Here is a 23,477-nt window from a genome sequence, read left to right as displayed (position 1 = left end):
CCTATCCAAAATTAATCCATATTAAACACATGTTCTGTTTAACACCCAATCCCTAAATACAAGGGACTTTCACCCAATGAACTCATAACTGACAATAATCTGGACTTTCTCTTTTTAACTGAAACATGGCAAATCAACAGGATTATTTTTTAATAACCATCCCGGCTCTCTTCTCATTCAAACACCTTGTGTTTAAATGGTCTGGTCCCAAACTTCTTATTACCGCAGTCATTTACCACCCCCCAAAACCTAACCCTGTTTTTCCCTCTGATCTGTCTGAAGTCCTCACACAACTCTGCGCCGTCTCTCCATTCCTTCTGCTACTCTGTGACTTTGACTTACATGTCAACTCACCTGACTCCACAAACTCTACTGAACTCCTGGACATCCTTAACTACTTCAACATCACCCAACATGTCGACTTTCCCACCCACAAAAAAGAACACACACTTGACCTGGTCTGCACCTCCGGCTCTTGGTCCTGTTAGTATTCACCCCGGACCTGGGGTGACAGGGCCTTCTCAGCTGCTGCACCCCCCACCCCTCTCACCCCACCCATACCCACCCTGGAACGCCCTCCCCATCCACATCCGTCAGGCTCCCACCCTATCGTCCTTTAAGCAAGATCTTAAAACACACCTCTCAAACTCACTTTCACCTGCTAAAGCCCTGCTCCTTACCCTTCACCTGCTAATCCCTTGGGAATGTTTGTTTTGTTTGCTCCAATGTCTTTCTATTTTGGTTTTGTTTTGTTCTGTCCTGTGCAAAGCATCTTTAAGCATCTTGAAAAGCGCTATAGAAAATGAATGTATTATTATTATTATTATTTTGCTTTCATTATGGTATGTCTCGAGAGACTTGCAGAGAGCTGCACTATAAACAGCTTGACATTCCTCCTTAATTATGGAATTCTGGATGAACAATGTACCGCATATGCAGGGGAACAATAGTTATGAGGGACTGCATTTATTTTTGCAACGTTTGCGCCTGTTACCACTTACGTTTAGGGTTTTCCAAAATCTGGCAAACACAGGACACAGGCATCTCTGTGGTCCTGCAACAATCTCTCCTCTGAAAATACCATTGATAATAATCCCCCCTCTCCCTCCCTCATTTGGCTGAGGGAAATATTTTGCATTGTTTTTACAGCCTTTTGGGTTTGACACTTCTTATGGTTTAGGTGTTATTTTGATGTTATCTGACAGCCTTTACATTCTTATGTCTGCAGCTCTGGGCATCTGAAATTGTGGCTGTAATGTACACACTGTGAATTCACATGATGTGTGCAGAAGAGCAAAAAACAAATTCCACTGAAAAAGTAGTTTGAGAAGCTTATATGTGTCTTTAACTGTCAACAAAAGATCAATGTAATAAACAAGCAACTGCACAGGAGATAAATCCCATCATATCCAAAAGCATTGCGAGCTTCTGAAATGAAAATGTTGTTTTTAATAAATACCTCCCACACAAAAGCAAGATGGATACACTCACTTTGCAAGGTGGCTATTATACCATTTTGGCTTCAATAGGTTTTTGGGAAATTAAATTTTGGCCTGGTTTTATCAGAGGCTAATAGGTCATCTGTTTTCCCTTGGCCTCTGTCTTTCTCCCCTTACTGAGTCAATACCTCTTACTGTGGCAGGTTAATGGATGGACCACCCTTTCTCTTTCCTCCACTCCCTCTCCCTGCTGTATTTTAGCTCAGAGTGGGGAGCTAATCTCCAGGGCACTTGACTTGGGTGTTTTACAGTTGGTCGTCTAAACCTTAAGCCCCCGTCCCATAAAACATAATGGAGTGCTTGGGCGTAAATACCAGGAGTTTGCACTTCCCCTTTAAAGCTATAGCACACTTATAAAGCACCTGCTGCTGAGGTTTCACCTGTGCTCGCATGGGGGCTGATAGTCGTCTTTCTGCTTAACAAGGTTATAGAGGGGAAAGTGGAGTAAGGAGGGGTTTTACTTGGGCCACTTGGCGGGAAGGGGAGTGTCAGCTGGCTATGAGTCAAAAGAGACTGTAGTAGGTCTTTTGTAAATATTACACACAGGGGAATTGAGTCAATAGTTGGTCAGTTTTCCATGACTGCTATAATGTTCACCTCAGTGCTCTATTAAGATCTTCTATTTTTGATAGCAACTGGGAAAATTGGGCACCATCAAACCATCCCATGGTTCATTCCACACTTCTCCAAATCCTTCCTCTTCAAACTGTTCTCACAGCAACCAGCAGCCACAGCAGTATTCCCAGGATCTGAGCGTTGACACGGTTCCTATGCATGTCTCTTACTTAGAGGGGGAAAAAATAATCAGCGGAGTAAGTTGGAAGGTTAAAGAGGAAAGTGCAAGTATAGTAATAAAGACAGAGATGAATGATGAGTTTAGGGGTTGTGGTGTTGACCGACTCGATGACAGAGGAGCTGAGGGCCCCCCTCCAATTTTAAAAGTGTTTTTGGCCGTCAATGCCATGCCAGCTTGCCCCTGCTTTCACACTATGCTGCCCCAGACACATGTATACAAGGCAAATTTATGGGCTTGTATGAATTATATATGGGTGTAAATGTATGAGGTCATAATCCCCCATTTAATATGAATAAGATATAATAACATTAACACGGTCGTTTGAGCTGCTTTACGCACCCCTGAATCTCCAACAGATACCCTCCAGAGATGCTTAAATTTAGCGAAGCTTGATGTCATGCCCTCACCTTACCTGTCTCTGTCTGTCTCTCTCTTTCTCTCTTTCTCTCTCTCTCTCTCTCTCTCTCTCACTACTTTAACTTTATTTTTCTTTAAAGGTTTTTTCTTCCCAGGAAATGTCCAAAAAGTGGTGTGGTTTTAAATGCATGGAAAATCCAGTCTTTCCCAAGTGGCTCATCTTGGCAACAACAATATGTTTGATGGGAGAGACAGATCGAAAGTCAGAGGGCCAAACTGCGCTGACGGTTAACACCCTCACAGTGAAACCATTGGGCTAGAGCTTCCTAAAGTAGCCTTTACCAAAGCTTTGCCAGCATCTGAAGTCATGCACATGACCAATCATATATGCACATGCTTCTTCAATCGATTACTCTAAGACTGTCTGCTCTGAAAATGTCTCCCCATTCATTAATCTAGCACGTGCTGAATCACATGATGATATTAGGGTTGTAAAGCTGGACCGAGGGGCTTTAGAATAATTGAACTCAGGTTAGTTACTGTAGGTTCTGACCCTACAGCAGAACTACTATTGTTCTTCTTCATTGCTGACTCAATCATTTTGCCCTCAAACCCCTCCCACCCCCCCCGCTCCCTCAACCCCCTCCTCATGCATGTCCAAAATCTCTGGACAAATATTTTCTGAGGAAATAATGAAATTCCTGAAATTATTAGGAAGAGGGACCTCGTATTATCTGTTCTCTTTCACTCTCTCTCCTTAGACCTGGCCCCAGTGAGTGCCCCCAGTTCCTCGCACATAGGCTTGAAGAAGGCATGAACCCTTTTATTCAAAATGTTTGTTTTGAGGGAGAGCTGCAACTTCACCAAGCAGCAACTTGTGATTTGAGCCACAGAAATTAAGGATGTCATGAAACCTTTTGTGTAGTTGTATTTGAAGACAGCAGTGGCGGGAACCTCAGCAGGTTCACCACATTGCGGGAATTGGCTCGCTGGTGTCAATGCTTTGAATGCATTGAATATACGCAATAAAACAGCAAAAAATGTAAACATTTTATGCTGGCATCAACATTTCAAATGTGTAACTATGAAGCAAAAAAGAAAAAAGAGCACATTGGCGCAGCTGATCACATTTTATTGAGTTAATGAATTTTGGAAAAGCTTAGTAAAAAATAGATTTAATGTTGCACTTCACCTTTGGAGACTTGACATCGAATAAAATGGTCTTATGATCCAATAAAAAAAACACATTTTATACATTGGATGAATACTGGCCAATAAAAAAACACACTGGACATAAAGTGGTACCACTCACACAGTTGCACTTGATAACAAAATGTTCCGAAAATCACAAGATGTCACACTTTATTCCTTCTATTTTGAGCTGCTATTTCAGTGGATATCTCTCATGTTATCAGAGGGCCATTAACCCTAAATTGTGTTGAATGCCATATAGTCTTGCTAAATGTGGTTTCTCAGAAAATAGTTAAATGACGACATTGTACCTTAAGCTGCGTGTATGCAAAATAAATCAAATTAAGTCAAGTCAAGTGGCTTTGTCCAGTGAAACTGCACACCACCTTATAACGTTGCAATAATTCACAACATAGTTTAAATACTCTTTTTTCTTCAAGTCAGTTGTTGAGTGGGAGAGTAAATATAAATAGTACACTCTCAGATTTTGCACTTCACAAAGGCACAAGTCTTTGAAATATTTGCTTTTATCCTTATATTTACTTAAGTGGGACAAATGTGATGTGCACTTTAAAAGAACAAAGCATGCTAGATACTCAAAATGCTGTAGCGCAAAATGTAATTATAAGTACACTATACGTTTTAAGGGTTGGTGTAACCTGCGTAGACGTCTGAAAATATCAAAAACCTTTACTGACAGGATCCTTTGTATGTATGATATATGGAATTAATCAAATTGAAACATTGCGCTATTGAGATGGCAACTTTATAAAGTTCCTTAATGTTAGTTTACAAGTAATTACACTTCTAACCAAATGATGACTTCTTAGTGTATTGTTTTGCTGGGAGGAAACTCTCCCTGCTGTGTCGGGTCAATGGCAGTAAAGACATGTTGTTTTAGCATCACTGTTATCACACTTATTGTTGTGACCGAAGCACATACAAAAATAAAAGTACGAAACATACCGCTGGTAAGTGGGTCACACAAATTGGGTCAAAACATCCAAAGAGGATCTAATTTGTGCTAATAGGGACGATTCCATGTTTTGTTTCTGATAAACCTGTTTTCGTATTCCTCGTGTATCTATTTCCAGAGCCCTTTAAAGTGAGCGAAAAGGAATAAACTATCATTTCAGCACATGCAACAAATTACTGACTCTTCAAACAGAAGTGAGCTTGTTGATGCTGTTTGTCCGGACCACGAGCCACGCGCCCCGTGTTTGATGTGTTCATAAAATGAACCACGGTTTTTACTTTTGATTTTAATTGTGTTGAGTGATTGCACTTGCAGTTGTTAGTGCTGCCGTTAGTATCTCCGCGGCTGAGACAAAACATTGTCAAGGCAGGGACACATCAGAATATTTGTCAAATATCATAATGCATACGCCCGGCAGGAGTCATTCACTGTTAATTTCAGTCCATTGTAATAGAAAAAAAGTGTCTTCTTTGTCTGCAGTGCAGCCTGTAAAACCATATAAAACATTAAGCAATGTCACACATTATTTTTGGCTCCCCTGAAAAAGTGGATTTATTCCCATCAGCACCTGTTTACAACTTGTCTAGGTTGCCATGACATTTCTGTATGTCGAAAGGAAGAAGACGCACACTCGAGGGGATTCTCAAAGACAGACATAAACCCCCCCTCCCCCCTCCCCTAATCTATGCTCTGGTTATTGCATGATCTGCTGTCTTCCAACATCAAACATCACCATGGACACAAAAACATTGCGGCTTGGCATTTTGTGTTTCCACGAAGGAGAATTCAACTCTGGAAGCGCTGAACACCCGGAGTTGCACATTTGGCGTGCTGTGTATAAAGTGTATATAATTGAGGAGATACTGTAATTAAATGTAATAGAGGGGGGAAAAAAAGACAATGTGAGTGGTCAAAATGGATTCTGGCCCGATGCTCAGCGCTATACCTTATCTGACCCTGATCATACCCACGCTGCCAGTCCACAATCACTGTGCCAGAGAAGTTATATTAAATGTCTATTTATTTAGATATATTGGTTAAACACCAACTGGTTTCAAACTCACAGCATCAATTATGCATTTTTAACTTGGTTTAAGGGCCATTATAATACACTTTAAAGAAGTATTTACATTCACCGGGGACCTAATTCTGAAAGATACATAAGCTCTTTTTGGGTAGAAACATTGTTTTTTATTTGTAAAACTAATGTGAAAATACTGTTTTTTCTCCTACTTTTTTTTTTTTTTTTTATCTTCCAGAGCCTATTTGGATGTGAAAGAGCTGAAAGAGATTCTACATTTGGATGGTTCAACTCACCTCAATGTTTTCTTTGCCAATTCCTCTGATGAAGATCTGGCGGGGGTTGCCACTTGGCCATGGGACAAAGAGGCTCTCACACATTTGGGTAGAAGACAACAACAACAACACATACGTGCATGCATGCACACTCACATGCACTACCTTGGCAGCCTAGATTGTAGATTGTTTTAAGTAATTACAGTTCAAGCCCGAAGCAGTTTCAGTTTTCTCAATCACAGCTCTTACAGGAAAAAAGGTGATAATGAAGCTGCGGGGTCCATTAATAATGCATCGCCTGGATTTCATTCCAGTTTTACAATTACTTTACACTACAGGGTTTTGTGTTGTGTGCACTTTCACTTGAGTGTTTTCAGTGTTGACATCATCGTGTCTTCCTCCTTTTCTCAGGTGGAATTGTTCTAAACCCTTCCTTCTATGGTACATTTGGTCACACTGACACAATGGTCCATGAGATCGGTCACAGTCTTGGACTTTATCACGTGTTTCGAGGTATATCAGAGATCGAGTCGTGTAATGATGCATGTTTGGAGACTGAGCCTTCAATGGAAACTGGAGATCTGTGTTCGGACACCAACCCCACTCCCAAACACAAAGGCTGCCACGATCCTGAACCTGGCAACGAAACCTGTGGCTGTCGGCATTTCACACACACGCCGTTTAACAACTACATGAGCTATGCAGGTGAGATGGAGCCTCCACATATGTTTTGCTACTTAGCCGGGCAAAACGCTACAGTTCCACCTCTCGCATGAAACTGACGGAATTTGTTGAGTCTGTGTGCATACTGAGACGGATGTGGAATTTAGCAGGGACATTTCATGTGAAAAACCCAGTAGGGGGGCACATCCTTTCATGTCACTTGTGGAAAGGTTTTTGGTTAAATGGACAAAAAGACACTGCTAAATACAAGCAGGTGATATATATGTATTGTTTTTCACGGGATCTCGACCAGTGGAATCGTTTTAATTCCTTCCTATTCCTGTTATTGATCAATCCAAGACCACTCTTCATGCTGACTACTTACCGTTTCTACTTTCAGATGATGCCTGTACAGACTCCTTCACGCTGAACCAGGTTGCAAGGATGCACTGCTACCTGGACCTCATCTACCAGACATGGCAACCCTCTTCCAAACCTCCTCCAGTACCAATGTCCCCTCAAGTGGTTGAGCAGCATCATAATTCCATCACCCTGGAATGGTTTCCACCAATTTCTGGACACTTTTATGACAGGTGAAATGAGCTACATACTCAACTTCAGCAAACACATTAAGTTATGTACGGAAATATCCAATGCATTATTTAATATTGTTTGGGTTAATGAAACAAGCTCATCATTTGGCACATGCTTCAAAAAGACATTAACCTAAATGTAATTGTCTGTTCTGTATAAATCACATGTACTTGGTCTGTATCTAAGTTGGTTGCTGTGCCTGTCTGTTGGTTTCCTAGAGAAGTGGGATCAGTGTGTGATAAATGCACTGAGGGCAGAGTTCTACTGCAGTATGCCTCCAACTCTTCCTCCCCGAGACCGTGTGCGCCTTCGGGACACTGGTCCCCACGAGAGGCTGAAGGTACAGTATGATATATACTATGATATATACTATACTTAGTGGCCCAAGTCAATACTCTGCTAAATTGTTTCTGACTGCACTCAAGTTAAAAACATGCAAATGACTCAGTGGATTCACAACATTTGGGCCGTGGGACAACATGGAAGGATCAAGGAGGTCACTTCCCAATGGAGGATGCTGTATGGTACCACAATGGTACCAACAATGAGGGCTCAGGCTCGATACCAAGGTCAAAGATCATGTCTTAGTCATGATTTGTATAATGCTGTGGCGGCCTGAATTTGGGAATGTATTTTCCCTGGACAAGGCTTCATATCTGTGTCTTCACAACAACAGATGGAGCAAGCTAGTATCAGCTGGGTGTTAGACATAGTTTGTGTACAAGAAGTGGAAATAGTCATTGTGATGTCACCCATTGGTCTATGGCATGTTGTTTTAAAGCGTTGTGTTTGACGGTTGGGCTGTTGCCATCTTTGCTTTTTGCAACCAGTTTTGCAACAGTACTGCAGTACTATTACTACAGTATGATAAAAATAAAACAATTAAAATTATACAAATCATATCTCACAAATAATTAATAATAATTATTATTATGTGAGATGATTTGAACAGAATTTGGAGATACAATTTTTATCTCTAAATTGAATGTTGTATTGTTTGTCTGACTGTGTGTGATTTTGTGTGTGTGTGTGTGTGTGTGTGTGTGTGTGTGTGTGTGTGTTGGATGTGCTATAGATTCTAAAGTAACTGGACCTTGCTTTCACACTGACTATAGTGTATGTATCAGAGGCAAGTCTGGGCTTGTCTAACATGCTGTGTGTGTAAACTGTACTTTATTTTCCCTCTTGGAAGGGGTCCCTGTTTGTGGCAGCTCCCCATTCCCTGTTAACTTTGCTCCTTGCGCCAGTTTCTCACTTGATACCACAGTTGCCGTTTCCTGCTGTGATAGCGGGTATGTGTCCAGCCGTTAGTAACTTCCAATAGATGCTCTAAGATGCTGTAAGTATTGGCTTATTAACTATTGGCATAACATATTGGAAGATTAGCGTGTCAACATGCACTTGCGTGTGTAACCGTGCAAGTGTGCATTCATCAGCATCGATGCATACACATGGCAGCTCCCATTCAGGGCGTCAATGCTTTGACACTCACTTCAGCGCCTGATATCGATGCACAAGGCATCCTTTAGCGTCCCTATGAGACGCACCGGGCCTCAAGTAACAACCATGAACACCCCTCCACGTCTCTATTAGACGCTCAGAGAAAATACTCCCGAAGTTTGGGGATATAGTTTGTATATGTATGTATATATTTCAATATAGACGGGAAAAACACACACAGGGTGGGTCAAACACACACACGGCTTTCATCCAGGACACTGATGTTGGAGATCAGTGTTGGTTATTTCTGAAGTTACGTTATTGATGTTTGTGATGTTCTTTCTGTCCTCATGTTACGTTGTTGTTACATCTTCCTTAGTTGATTTTGTTGCCTTAACCTAAATTTAAGTACTTATTTTAAGCTTCAACCATGATGTTTTTCCAAACCAAACGAAGAGGTTTAGTTGCCTAAACCTAACTGTGTTTCTGTTTGGATTCACGACAACCACATGTTTACTGCAGCCATGCACTGGGCTACCCATTGAGTTAGAAAGTGAGGCTAACGGGTCTGACGAAGCGTCAGTGTGTGATGATTTGGAATTAAAATGAGCTGGGCACCTGTTATCTAAAGACTTTGATGTGTCCTCACACACCTGACTGGGAAATATTGGCATGGTAAGGTCATAGAGAGCCAGACCTCTCATACGCCTTTACTATTCTATGGCCTGGAGAAAAATGTCTGGACAAAAAAAAAAAGCAAGAATGAAAAAAAAAAAGACTATCACACATGGATATGGATTCAAGGAGGGGGTAAGAAAGGTTGGATGGGGTGGAAACCACCTAAGACAGTTGGAGAATTGCATGCGGTTAGTGACATTCACAAGGGAGGATCCCGAGTTGATTGAAAACAGCGGTGTGCATGAATGGAAGTGTAAGGTCCAGGATGTGTATGTTCGCCAACATGTGTGTGGGAATATGTGTGTAGCTCTATGTGTACACATTCTTGTTATTTTGTATGTGCACGAAGTAACACTCTTCATATGCCTTTGCAATATATATAGAGAGTGTTCAAAACTTTTCTAGTAAGTAAATATGTATGAATTTGCTCAATACGTCTAAACAGCGGTCTACATTTTAAACTCAAAGACATTATTAGACGTCTCTTTGAAAGAAAGTGTTGGGCCTTGCTGGTTGTTGTGATGCCAGGGTTTGCCTGCCTGACACTGTGGAAGAGCAGAGAGCCACACTCCAGGTCCACTACCCAATATTAACAAAATGTTGTTATATAATGCGTGACACAACATGTTGAACAAATATGTGTACTCTCTATCCTTTCACTGATTCTCTGTCGATCTATCATCAGGAAAATTTAAAAAATAAAAAAAATGAACCTTTGAGACCCTGAATGCAACATGAGGTGCCATTGATTGCAGAGTGTATGCCTTCGGAGGGAGAACGTGTGTGACAGTGAGTCATCGATAGTGAGCGCAGGAGCCAAACACTTCTTAGAAAGCATAAAGCCTGCATGCCCGGACATATCCCTGTCTGTTTATTAATCCGGCTCTCTGGACTTTTTGTGGATCAGTATGATTCTCCGGTGGAAAAGGATTATCAGCAGCATCCATCATGGAGTTCTACTTTGCCAACTAGTCATTCTTCCATAAAATGTATCTTCCTTGCTTTAGAGCTGCACAGCATCAGCTCAAAGTTGTTCTGTACCTGATCATGTAGAAGATTAAGCCAGCGCAGATGGTGATCAGGGGATTCTCAGTTGTCTCATGTTGCCCAGTTATCATACGGCATTATAAACATGTAATTGTTCATCTGGAGCTGATTAATAAATGTGGCAAAGAAAATGAGCCCAGCATCAAAATACATCACTGTCGATTCAGGTCGTAGTAGATGTTAAAGGTACAATATGTAGTCACATTGTCGGCTGCTATTTGTTAACACAGCATTAAAAAAAATCTCCCCTCGTAGTGATGGTCAAGCGAGCCAGAGTGAATAAAAAGAGAGTATTGAATACAACGTTATTTTCTGATTGTTTTTTGGCTGTTACGTTCGAATGCACAAATAAACACATCAACACCTCCTCGCAAACCTGCTGGAAGGTGCCGTATTTTGGATGAATGCAGTCCAAGGCACACTTCATCCTGCCGTGGCCTGTCTGCTCTCTCTGGTCTGTGCCTCCTCTTGGCATCGCACAACTGAGAAACTGACAGTGCGAACACATACAAACAGAAGCACATACAAACACACACACACACACACACACACACACGCACGTACGCACGCACACACACACAGCTTCCACCGTACCCAAAGCCACCAGGACTAGTGCTGGATTGTGCACTAATCTGGCCACAGTCGAAATTGCAGGTCTCTATTCCAATAATACTTTTTAAACACAACTATTACCATCTGTTCTGAGGTCATCATCAGAATATAAAACTTTTTCAAAAAACAAATCTTGATTTGGAGGCCCACCTGATTTCACACTATTCCGTTGTTCAGTAGTGAACTTCCTGTCCCTGGAGGATGCTAATGCTGATCCCCGAGATGTAACGTTGTCAATGTCAGTCACATTTGTCTGGCCTCTACCTACGTTCATGATACTGAAGAGCTTTGAGAGGTTTACACTGAGCCTAGCGCCAATTACTCTGCAGTTTTTATAGAACGGGTGTTTTTGTCGTCAGTCTATTGCCCAGATGGGTTCGCCTAATCAACAGCAAATGAATGGCTCATATTCAAAGCTTAGGTCTGGATGGTCCAGTCACCTCGGGGCCCCCTAACCTCGCACTAAGGGAATTACAGGTCAAACACTTCAGAGCTCGGCTGTTTATGTAGCGGTAAGATGCTCAGATTATTTTTTGGGGAAGCTGTGTGCGTCTGTGAATGAAATACAGCATTTATCTTGTCATTGTGAATTTTGACTACCTGACAAAGGTAGCTGCTGTATCTATAATTAAGCAGAACATTGCATACACATGACTGTGGTTTTGATCTTGAATGTCAAACCCGTTGCTTGCACAGATTGTTTTGCCAATTATAGATACATCTTTGCATCTTTGAAACACAGTTTACATTGTTTCAGGTTACACAGTGGATGACACTTCCATTCTGTCTCCTCTTAAATCTCCAACCACATGAACAACAGCGCCAGAGCAGGAGGCAGGCCCATCATAACAGCTGACATTACAAAATATTTTCAGTGGCTACAGCTCCTTTCCTTGCAAACTCAATGAAAATGTACACAGAAAGCCAGGACTACATAAGCCGAGCAAAGCCAAGCTCTTGGAGTATCTTAGTTCATTCTCTCTCCCCTTTTTCTCCCTCCCTCTCTTTCTCTTTTTCTCTGTCTCTCGTGCTTTTTTTCTTTAATTCACCTCCACTCTGGCCACACACACACTTACAGTAAAATAATAAATGTGCTGAGATAATGTGGCTTGGAAACCATATTCAGTCCTCACTTGATTAAACACTGGAATTTTGCACGGTGCCCAGAAATGAGGTTAGCAAATGGCTTCGTTGGTTGCCAGCTTGGAAATGCACAAAAGGAAATCGAGGGAGAACATAGTGTCTGCTGCTTGCTGGCTTCTAAAAGTGCTTGATGAATGTTAGTGTACGTCACTTGGGATAATGCGAGTTAGCTGTGTGTGGACTCCAAATATGGCTGGAGTGTGACTGTTAGAGGTTGTAATGACTGTGCTGAAGTGAGAACCCTGCGCAGGCCTCTCTTAGAAGGTACACACCTCAGCTCTGCCTTTCCTCTGCAGATGGACTCACAATGAACTCTCAGTTTCACCTCCACCTTGATGTTGCAAGAAGTGCAGATACACTCAAGAGATCCCTGATGCACATTCTTCATCTGTCAGCATTCATTAAAAATAATATTAGCTAATTCATTTGGATATAAATCACAGTTTGACCTGTTCTAAGATCTATTTTCTGCATCCTTTAAGGAATTCAAGGACCTGTAGCATCATGTTTGTATCCATCACGGCATGTCTAATTAAAAAATTATTACCAGCTGTGACAGCGTGTGGCTGCTTTTTTTCTTTTCACCTTGTGAGTTGTTGCGTGTCATCATGGTAAAATATTATCCTGGAGACACCTACTGTCGTAGTGGGAACTACCACAGAAGCAGTTTTGATTACTTACCCAGATGTTTGTGTTTCTGAGAGTGGACTGACTTCCTTTGGCCCAATTTGGCGTCGCAGCTAGATTGATCCCCCTGCAAGAGTTTATTACGTGACTGCATGAAATGACTTTGGATAACTGTGCCTGATTTACATTTAATGTAAATGTGTTGTGTCTGTCTTGTAACCCACAGGCCCTCCAGATGTGGAGCAGGCTTGCGAGCCAAGTGTGCGCACTTGGAGCCCAAATGCAGGAATTGAGCAAGGTGTTGTCGGCCTGTCGGAGTGCCCTCTCCAGGGTTGCATGCTTCAGCTAGAGTTCCCTTACCCGCTGGTACCAGACTCCCTGACTGTGTGGGTCACCTTCTTCAGCCCCGAGGAAACAGCACTACCTGCCATCCATAACATATTGGTACTGACTGTCAGTGGCAACAACATTTCATTGGGCCCCAGTAATGTGTTCTGTGACACCCCACTGACTCTGAAGCTAGACATAGAGGAAAAGGTGTACGGGGTACAGTTTTTCACCATGGAACAACACCTCGAGATCGATGCCACCCTCTTGGCATCCAAGCCAGACTGCATGCTTTGTAGGCATTGCCAACCGCTGCGCTATCGGCTGTTGCGCCAACCACCCTTCACCCACGCACAACATGGTCTGATGTTGAATGAACCTACCCGCCGATACACAGACAGGTGAGTGACCTGGTAGGTGAATACTTTTGTATGTGTGAAGAAATATATTCGTATGTCTTTCTTTGTTGAGAAGAAAACAGCTTTTTTCAAGTTGAAATCGTTTATTTGTCAAGGTTTGAGAAAGACCAACCTTTCCTCGGAGCAAAGGTGAAAAATGGACATGCTTTTTTATTATACAATTGGTTTTCCGTCTTTTTTATTTTTGAAGTCGGGAATTGCTAAACACAGTTTTGCTCCCTGCTTGAAAGTGATGTAATTGTTTTTCTTTTCTTCTTTTTTTGGACACGCCAGTAAGAAGGTGTTTATTTATCTGTGGAAACTATCCACAAAAATATGTTCTTGTAATACCAGATATCCTATTCAATACCCCCAGGAGCACTAGCAAGCCACCACTGCTTTTGCAGTTTCTAATCTACTGCCAAACATTTGTTTCCTAAGTCACAGGTCAACCATTGCCCACATTTGTTTTTTCCCATGTTCCATGAAGCAAGGGCAAACAGATGGCTTGTTAAAGGTATTATCTGCACATTGTGGTGAGAGTTAAATGCTTTGCTTTCATGGAATGTGCTGAGTCGATAAAGATTGTGCTATACATGGCACTGCTGCGTGTTGTGCCATCTCACTATCGTTCTGTCAGCGTGGTTCACATGAGAAGGAAAGTGCTTGATAAGAGTCAAAAGGGTGAGTATGCATGTTATGCAAGATGGAGTGATGATACTTAAGTTCCATGAAGTTTGCACACACAACGTCCCGGTGGCAACGCTTTGTCTGAACGCTGCCTGCAAGTAGGGATTCATTTATTTGGGGGTTTTTTTGGGCAGAATTTCGTGATCACTGATGTACTGGAGGTAGTTTCACTGCTGTGGTGTGTTTCACTAGCTGTGGTTGCATTCCAGTGGTAGTGGTCAGTGGCCCTTCCTGACTTTTTTTTCGGTTGTGTGGGCACATGGGATCTTATCGCCGTTAAATGGTCAGAAAAGTTCAATAGCAAGTATGTGTGTTCCAGCCATAAAGTCTTTAACTCATTCAAATGAAGACTAAGTGTAACAACAACACATATCTGCTATATAATTAATGTCTACCTGAGCGGAGAAGATAAAAGCGCACAATTTCGAGAAACATACAATAGGAACAGTTTGCCGTTTTGTTTCAATGTTTTGAGTTACTCTTGGCTGTTGATCAAATGGACATTTGCCTTTATATCTGACTCATGCTATTGATACAGGGGAAGCAGTTTGTGAGTGAAATACTATACCCGAGGGTCTGTTTTCATGCTACCCAAACCAAGTAAGTGAAATGCAAACAGGTTCCAGTACGTAATATTAATGTGGCATTCTTCATCCAAAAGATACAAAAAAAGACACTGCCAGCAGGAGCACTAAGAGTCAAAAACAGCCAGAGATGTTATAGTCTGTGATCTGAGTTTAAAATACTGCTCCATCATCCTCACTGTCTGACAACAAGCATAGCCTTTGACTTGGTGGAGTAAAGAGCAAAGTTCATTCAGATGTTTTAGCATGCCACAAATCCAATGTGAAGGGCTCTGTTTAACCGCCTCGGTGCAGCTGCTGAAAGGCTTTTGTTGACCACACAGTAAGCTGCTTCTTCCTGCAACGTGGGGTTGGATGGAGTGATGGAGGTCTTGTTTTAGGTGACTGATTGACCTGTCACTGGCCTTCATCTGAACTGGGGCAAACTGAGTATGAGGACAACTCACGATCTTGGCTCCAACCATGGGTGGTGGTTAGTTTGCAATGGCTCAGGGCTGGGAGGTCAGGGTGACAGAGTAAATTATGGTGGGGAGTAAGAAGGGTCAAGTGAAGATGAGATGCTTGGGGTGTCAGGCTGGACAAGTTGGGGGAAAATCACGGCTAGGCTCAAGGGAGGGCAATAGGTGATGGAAGAGAACCTTAGGGGGTCGAGAAAGTATGAAGAGAGAGGGTAGGAGGATTGGGTTAGTTTTGACCTCATCCCTCTGAGGCACTATCGGCTAATCCTCTTCCTGATGTGGGTTTCAGAGCTGTCATTCAGTCAAAGCCTATCACAGAGCTGATGTGAAGAGACCTCCCAGCCGAAACAGAGAGCTGTTAGCCCCCAAAAAACATCATTACCACCCCACACCCCTCTGTAACCTGACTCTATCGTGGTTCTGCACAATTCTTCCACATTATGCCCCCCATCTATCCCTTAACTACTCTGCTGCTGCGTGATAAATTAAACTACCACATGTCACCTCTTAAATATACACTTTCTGGCTAATAGTTATAAGTAGTGCTGCACTCTGGCAGTAATCATTGTGAGTATCATATGTGTGTATCAAAAAGGCCCCAGTGTACTCTGACAATATATTGTTTCAAGCTCATTTTTTAATTTTTTTTACACAACTAAATAATTGTCACTGTGTATACAATTCATTCGAGCACTATGAAGAGAATCTGACAATGTGTGGCCATTTCCAACTGCTAAAAACTCTTTTGACAACGATCATGGAAGGAAGACATGTCATACAAAGTCATATTTATTTTAGAGCTGGGCAAAGCTGAAAAAAATGTAAAATAATTAATCACATGATTTTTCTGCGATTAAACACATTATGCGCCAAATTCAATAATGAAGTCAAAGTGTATTGCATGCTTTAATTTTAAAGTAATGTTAGAAGAACAATATAACAAGCACTCTGGAGCAACACAAAGTTAACTTACATACACATATATACATCTGTTTATATACAATTTTTCATTTTTATTTTTTTCTGAACAGTTACCAGAAGAAACATTTGTATGTTATCAGGAAACAACATAAACAGTGTGTTCAGTAGTAAGGGTGCCTGTTAGGGACAAGCCACTCCTTTTTTGTCCATGTTCAGTCTGTTGCTTACCTTAAAGATGTTAAAGACCAGCAATTGATTCACTTCATACAAAAGCAATAAGTGCTTTTCATGTTTTCAGTTCAGTTTTTCTTCCTCAGTGAGAAAAGTCCAGTCAGTGTTGTCTTGCACAAGTGCACTGAACATCTTGTGATGTGAGGAAAGTTCTCCTCTTTGAGAGAAGAGTAAAGACCCAGAAGTGATACTGGCTTAAAGTGCTCCGCCCATCCATTTTAAATCTCTCTCATCACTCATCTGATTACTGCTGAACAGTTTCTTCTTTTCATAACAGGCCGGCCCACTCTTACTTTCGCCATGAGATGTTGGACATTAGAAATGAGTGAAATCCTCCCAATATGAACCATATTTACGAGTTGCAGACAGAGTGAACCGTGTATTCCTTGTGGGTAGTCATGGGGCGTCTGCTAGCCTTTCCAGAATTTCTCCAGCCCAGAAAAATCCCAGGAAAGGAAACAGACAAATCATAGAAGAACTAATTGGGACTACTCTAAAAAATTGGAAATCATAAGTGAGTTTGCAGCTGTGTCTGGTGATGAAAGGCATGCACTCTTGATTTCATGTTAAGAAAACAAGTATAATCAATAGCTGTAATGTGGGCTATTAGCAGACCTATCAGCAGTCTATTGCAATAAAAACAACTCTCTCTTTTATATTAACTATTTTAGGTCTAAACTTGCAGCATTAGTTTGTTAGACATACAATAGGTATACACTTCAGAGCAGTAAAACCACAAATGCATGTTAGTTGCCAGAAGGAGCATAGGCCTGTTTGTTGTTCTTGCAGGCTCAATCTAAGATATTTTCTCAACTTCCTTAAATTTATCAGCTTTTCTCTTCTGAGATCTCTCCGCCAAGAACAACAAGCAGCTACAGAACGGAAACACATCCATATGCATGCTCACACAGCCTCGTGCACACACTAGTAGAGACAGGAACACACACAGATGTACACAGACACACACCAATTCTCTTTTTGCTCTCAGTAGCAGGCCCATACATTAGCACATGCTTCCATGTGTAATCACCTGGTGCTATCAAAACACGCTGAAAGGCATGTTGCAGTGCCTCGTCTCTGACTTTGAGCACAAGCCAAGATAAAAACTCCTAAAGAGGTCTTCAGAAGAATATCTGGATGCAAAAAGAAGCACCAATAATGAAATCTTATCATGTGACACATCTGCAACTGGAGTAAGGTCCTTTGTAGTGTGAGCTGCATCTCAGATCAGTTACATATCCTATCTAATCAATCACAGATACAAATTGTGGTTTTATGAAGTCTGGTTGGTTGGGTGCCCAGAAGTCATGTCACAGGATATTGTCCATTCCATACACACGTAATAGATGTATATGTATATATATATATATATATATATATATATGCGTCCCTTTCTCTGCTTCATTCTTCCCTGCTGCCAACTGCAGCGTCTAACACAGCATGGCTATTAGCAGTGAGGTCAGGTGGAATCAAGCATGCACCTAATTGGGAACAGGTTGAGAGCTACTTTTAAAGAGTTGTTATCACGCTATGAGGAGTTGCACTTTTGACCCTTTAACATTATGACAACCAGGTAATATAATATGTTGCTTTGCAGAATACTTCGTCCAGCACCCAACGTCAGAGCAAAACTTGTGGAGTAAAGCACGAATAAGTCCTTGGGTCTGTATACATCTGAAATAATCTCTAAATAATCTGTTTAGAAACACTTGGTGCCATGATGCGAACTCTGACACATTGTCAAAACTGTTTCCCATGTGAAGCATGGCCTACAAGGGCAAAGTCGTTCTTTAAGTAGGTCTTTTAGCCTTTATAGGAGACCCAAACATTTGATCTGGGACCATAGAGAAAGGCCACAGTGCCCTCATGTCAGACAAAGCAGGTGAGTCCAGAATCATCGACATGCAGGCTCTTTGATGATCTGATTGGCTGAGGGAGCTGCCTTTGTGGTTCATGACGCAGTGGCATCTAATGTCTTGTCGTCTGGGGAACGGTTCAATTCTAGACCAGAGAGTTTAATGTTGACTTGTAAAAGGAAATCAACATGGATGCAAAGCACAGCTTTTGCTCTGAGAGGGCGTGGTTGTGCATCCTCCTCACATCATGCTACTTCCTTTTTTGCTTCTGAAAGAGCACCGTCAGTATTCACAGTGCTGTTAAACATGGTTTGTGATGAAAATGTAACACTGCAAAGATTGCTGTCGTTTTCAAATGTCCCGCGCCCCTAAATATACAATGTGAGGTCCTATTTTAGACATCCCCATTCATTTCTTCCTTTTTCTCTGTTTCTTCTTCTTCAGATTTCTTCTCAATGTATTTTTTTAAATGTTATTCTCCTCTCCGTTTACCTCCTCCTCAGCCAGATCTAGTCTCTTTGTTTCTCAGTGTGGCCTGATCAAGCGGTACAATTACTTTTCTCTGCATTGGATTACGAAAGCCAGAATTTCTCATTATCCATAAAAAAGAAAGTTCATGCGCTGCCTTCCCGCAAAGCAATATCTGTTTCTCTTCTTTCCGCCTATTCTGTGTTTGCTCTCCTCAAAGATAAAGTCTCCCACAGCTCGACTTTTCCAGGGGCTAAACTAATTCAATTAGAGGGGGGGCATGTTTGAGTGTAGCCTGGAGTTACACCGGCATGAGCCAACATAGCAGAACAGAACACACTGAAGTATAAAAGAGAGTCTGTCAGGTCTAACATTCTGTGTTGATAATAATAAAGCCAACATAAACATCTCATCCTAGGCACACATGTTGTTACATGATCTTTAGGTCCACCAGTTTTAATAATTGAGTAAAGCTAACTTGAACTTCGTCCACTTGTTTCTGCGTGGAATGTGATGAACAAACAAAAGCCAGGGACCATGGTCAGAAATGTTATGAAGAAACTACTTGTTGTAACTCTTTTGTTTGCGTTCTTTTTTGCCATGAATCACCAGACGAAGAGCACGAGTGTGTGTGTGCGCGAACAAACGCTCACTTCAACACCTTTCTTGCAATGCAGTGCATTTGGGTGTGTATGTTTGGACATGGGTATGCAGAATACCTGCTAATGGCATTAAACCAATGTCTTTTGAACACAATCCTAGAAAAGGGGCGTGTCCAGATGTTTTGGCTCGGGGTGGCTCAAGTGGGACGGCATTTGTTACAACCCCAAAAATGTTTTGTTCTTAACCAAAACTAGCAATATTTAAACAAAACAATGACGCATTCCTCTCCCCTTACGCATATAATGACATAAAGAACATACAGCACATTTTGCACTCACTCATTTTCTAAATGGCCTCTTCAGTGCTGTATAGAGCCGACATAGTCACGCTTACCAAAAACTGCATTGATTGTTTGAACTCTGGCATCCATCCATTCATCCATTATCCTTAACCGCTTATCCTGTTCAGTGTCACGAGGATGCTGGAGACGATCCCAGCTGACATTGGGCGGAGGCTTGGATCCCCCCGGACAGGTCGCCAGACTATCACGGGGCTGACACATATAGAGACAGACAAGCATTCACACTCACGTTCACAAGTACAAGCCTTTTGGAGGAATCAGTTAGCCTGAGCTGCATGTCTTTGGACTTTGGGAGGAAGCCGGAGAACCTGAAGAGAAGCCCCGGAGAGAGCAGGCAAACTCCACGCAGAGGGAAACCTCGGCCCCCTCTTGCTGTGAAGAGGCAGCGCTAGCCGCCACACCACACAATCAAAAGGCGATCAAAATAAGAGTTTAAAGAAACAATGTCTCAACCCTTTGTCTTCAGTCTGTACACACACTCGCACCCGGATACACAAACTGTAGGGTCAAAAACTCTGAAAGCCAAAAAAAGGAAACCATGAAGGAGAAACCATGACCATAAGAGACAAATCAAGCTAGAAAATGAGAAACCAAAACTATAAGCAAATAGAGAAAAAGATAACTCAAAATGGAAAGAAAACTGTAAACAACATAGCTGCAAATGAGAGTGCTGGTGTGATAAGAAGTTGTCCTGTTTTTAAAAATAATAACAGTTGAAATAGATAAATACATATGTAAACTTGTTGATTCTTTACTTGCCTTTACTTGTTTATTTTTGTTCTTAGTTTTGTTTCCTTTTTGAAAGTTGTTAAGACTAAACGATAATGTGGATTCATACGAATGACCCATGTCATCGACTTGAAGCATTTTGGAACCAATAAGCCTCCATAGATAAAACATAGCCACCATTCAACAGAAATTATGAAATGGTAAAACAAGAACAGATCAGTGAGAAAAAAGCGAGCTTAAATAGTAATAACCAATATCACGACAGCACCCTCACTTGCACTTCTGTTGTTTATCATTGACAGTTTTCTTTTCTTTCAGTTTAGTTGCTTTGCTTATGGTTTCTCATTTACAGCTTGGATTTAATTTTTTTTTCGTTTATGGTTTTGGTTTTCTCATTTATGTTTTTTTTTTTTTCCTTTCAGACTTTTTTTTTCAGACTTCCTTATCATGGTGACTCAAGAAACCATCGTGGCGACTTACACCGACAATGTGAGTAGTCCCCCGATATTTCTCCCGCCCATTGTGTGTTCATCACGATGGTTCCATGAATCACTGTGATGAGGAAACAAATCAAAGCTGGACCCAAGCGGGTAAATGCAGCGGCTGCATAGGGAGATGTGTGGACGCGTGTGCTGAGACAGGTGTTCGACTTTGTGTTGTCCTATAGTTGCTACTTGAGATGCTTGAAGATAAAGATTGCTACTACTACACACTCACTAGCAAACAGAGCAGTCCTTCCTATCGACACGTTCTCGACAGGCCCGGTTCGAGTATCTTCCTCGGTTGCTCTATCTCCTTTCTTTTGGTCTTTGAGGCTTCACATGTTCCTGAACTCTATGGACAAACTGTGATTTCTGCCTCTCTCTGTGCAGGGATGTGGCGCCACAGGTTGAGTACACGTACCAGGTCCAAACCATCTCCGGCCGGAGTGAGAGCGAGCCCTCTCCACCTCTAATACACAAACTGGGGGCACCCTACTGCGGAGATGGACGAATCCAGAGGTAACAGGCACCCACATTCACACAATCACACAGCAATATATATGTATATAAATGCATGCACATGGAGGTGCAATGGACAATTGTTTTGAAAATATGCAAGTCATCGGTTTTGCATATTGTGTGTGGATGTTATACCTTCTCCTGCTATCTTAGTTCCAAAGGAGAGGAATGTGATGATATGAACTCCATGAATGGGGATGGCTGCTCCAGTCAGTGCAAGAAAGAGCCCTTCTTCAACTGTGTTGGTAAGTCATATTGTGCTAAATCAGGTTTATCAGCGGTGCATCGAGTGCAAAGGTGTGGGCAACTTCCCTCGCTCAAGCAAGGAAGCTATAAAGCAACATCAGAATGAAAAATGCGCAACAGGAAGAGTCACAAACAGTGGAGAGAGTGGGAGGGGTTGTCACTCTTCCTCTGAGTCACATGTACATGTCATGTTAAACAACATGTACATGTTGTGTGCAACATTTATCGAGTTGTGACTTCACCATCAGTTCATTACAGTTCAGTGTTCTTCTGTGCCATGACATTATTATCTGTGTGGACTGTCTATCAAATCTAAAATGCCTTTGACCTCCTGTTGAAAAATAAATAGATGTGAAAATCATTATTTGGGTTAATCCTTTTGATTTGTTGTAGCTGAGTGACTGGTACCTCCTACATAGTCTTCTAAAATTATGAACAGATGGAAGTTTCCTGTCCAGTTCCCCGGCTGTAGACAATCATTATGCCCCCCTGTTGTGATTGTGTGTGTGTGTGTGTGTATGTGTATACAATACATGCATGCGTGCACACACGTGTCAGCGTCTATGAAGTGGCCACTTAATTTCTGTCAGATTGCTGGATGACTGCGTTTGCTATGTTGTTTTTTCACCAACTGCAGCGCTCAGGAGTGTACATAAGTGTGTGTGTGTGTTTGTCGAATATTGTCCGACAAAGTTTTGCACCGAAATCTGACACTATAATAATGGGACTTTCTGTCCATCTGTCTGTATGTGTGAGGGAGTGCCGGCTTGTCAGTGTGTTGGCTCGTGAAAGAGGGAGTTGGAGGGAAACGTATAGTGCACAACAGGGCCAGGGTGCTGCAGTCTGGATTAGCATTATTAGGCTATTCATACTACTGCGCCTAATTATACCTGGAATTGATGAAATCAACAAAGTTATTTTCACATGACCCCACCTGGCGTAACAATCCCAGTGGTTATGTCTCAATAGTGCGCAGGTAAAGCATAAAGCAAAGGCGATGTGCTGAAGTTATATTCACATATGCCCGCTGTCAGAAAAGTGGTGGTTTTGGAAAGGTCAGCTTTGCCCTGCTTTGACATGTTGTCAGTGCAACTTGGGTTGCTGTCTTAAAAAACAACAACAAAAAAAGCAATACAGTTTGCTTTGACAGCCGCTGGACCTTTCTTTTCTCTCTCTATCCATTTTTGTTCATCTCATCGCTCTCTATCTTTATCCACATGTTGGGCTCTCTTCTTTTACTCTTGGACCCAATCCCTTCTCCACTTTTCCATTATCTGTCCACTCTATTCTTGTCCACATTTAAATACTGTGGCACTACCGTTTTTCTTTCTCCTCTTCCTCCACTTCCCTCTTTAGCTCTCATTCCACCTTTTCCTTCTGCAGCTTTTTACGAGCCACTGTTTGAGCTTCCTCGTGCCTCGCTCCTTCACTTCTTCCTTGCCTCTGCTCCTGCTGAGTGATTGGCGGGAGCGTATTCTGTATGCCCCCTCAGTAGCCCCTCGTTTCACCATTGCCAGAGCACAGAACTGACTGGAGTTTTTGGCTTTGCTGGAGAGGGCTGGAATTTCGAGGAGGAGGCCCCAGCCAACTTGGCACAGAGTGCCGCCTTTCCCCCTAACTGGAACCCCACCGGCTGATACTGCTTTAGCTGAGGGCTGAGAGCAATGAGGCCCAGGCAACCTCCC

General features: G+C 42.0%; 1 protein-coding gene across 1 annotated transcript in view; it reads left to right on the top strand.

Annotated features, from left to right (window-relative positions):
- The window catches only part of pappaa (pregnancy-associated plasma protein A, pappalysin 1a), an 81,835-nt gene that overhangs the window by 8,661 nt on the left and 49,697 nt on the right, over positions 1–23,477 (top strand). The window contains exons 3-9 of the mRNA XM_068574049.1: positions 6,079–6,224; positions 6,527–6,820; positions 7,179–7,371; positions 7,591–7,712; positions 13,146–13,647; positions 21,418–21,546; positions 21,700–21,791. Coding sequence (XP_068430150.1) covers positions 6,079–6,224; positions 6,527–6,820; positions 7,179–7,371; positions 7,591–7,712; positions 13,146–13,647; positions 21,418–21,546; positions 21,700–21,791 — 1,478 coding nt within the window. The remainder of the gene's footprint in view (positions 1–6,078; positions 6,225–6,526; positions 6,821–7,178; positions 7,372–7,590; positions 7,713–13,145; positions 13,648–21,417; positions 21,547–21,699; positions 21,792–23,477) is intronic.

Source organism: Clinocottus analis, unplaced genomic scaffold, assembly GCF_023055335.1.
Source record: "Clinocottus analis isolate CAN_PGR_092001 unplaced genomic scaffold, fCliAna1.0.p SCAF_13, whole genome shotgun sequence".
Taxonomy (NCBI): domain Eukaryota; kingdom Metazoa; phylum Chordata; class Actinopteri; order Perciformes; family Cottidae; genus Clinocottus; species Clinocottus analis.
The sequence above is the reverse complement of the archived record's forward strand: the minus strand, read 5'-3'. Positions and strand labels throughout refer to the sequence as shown.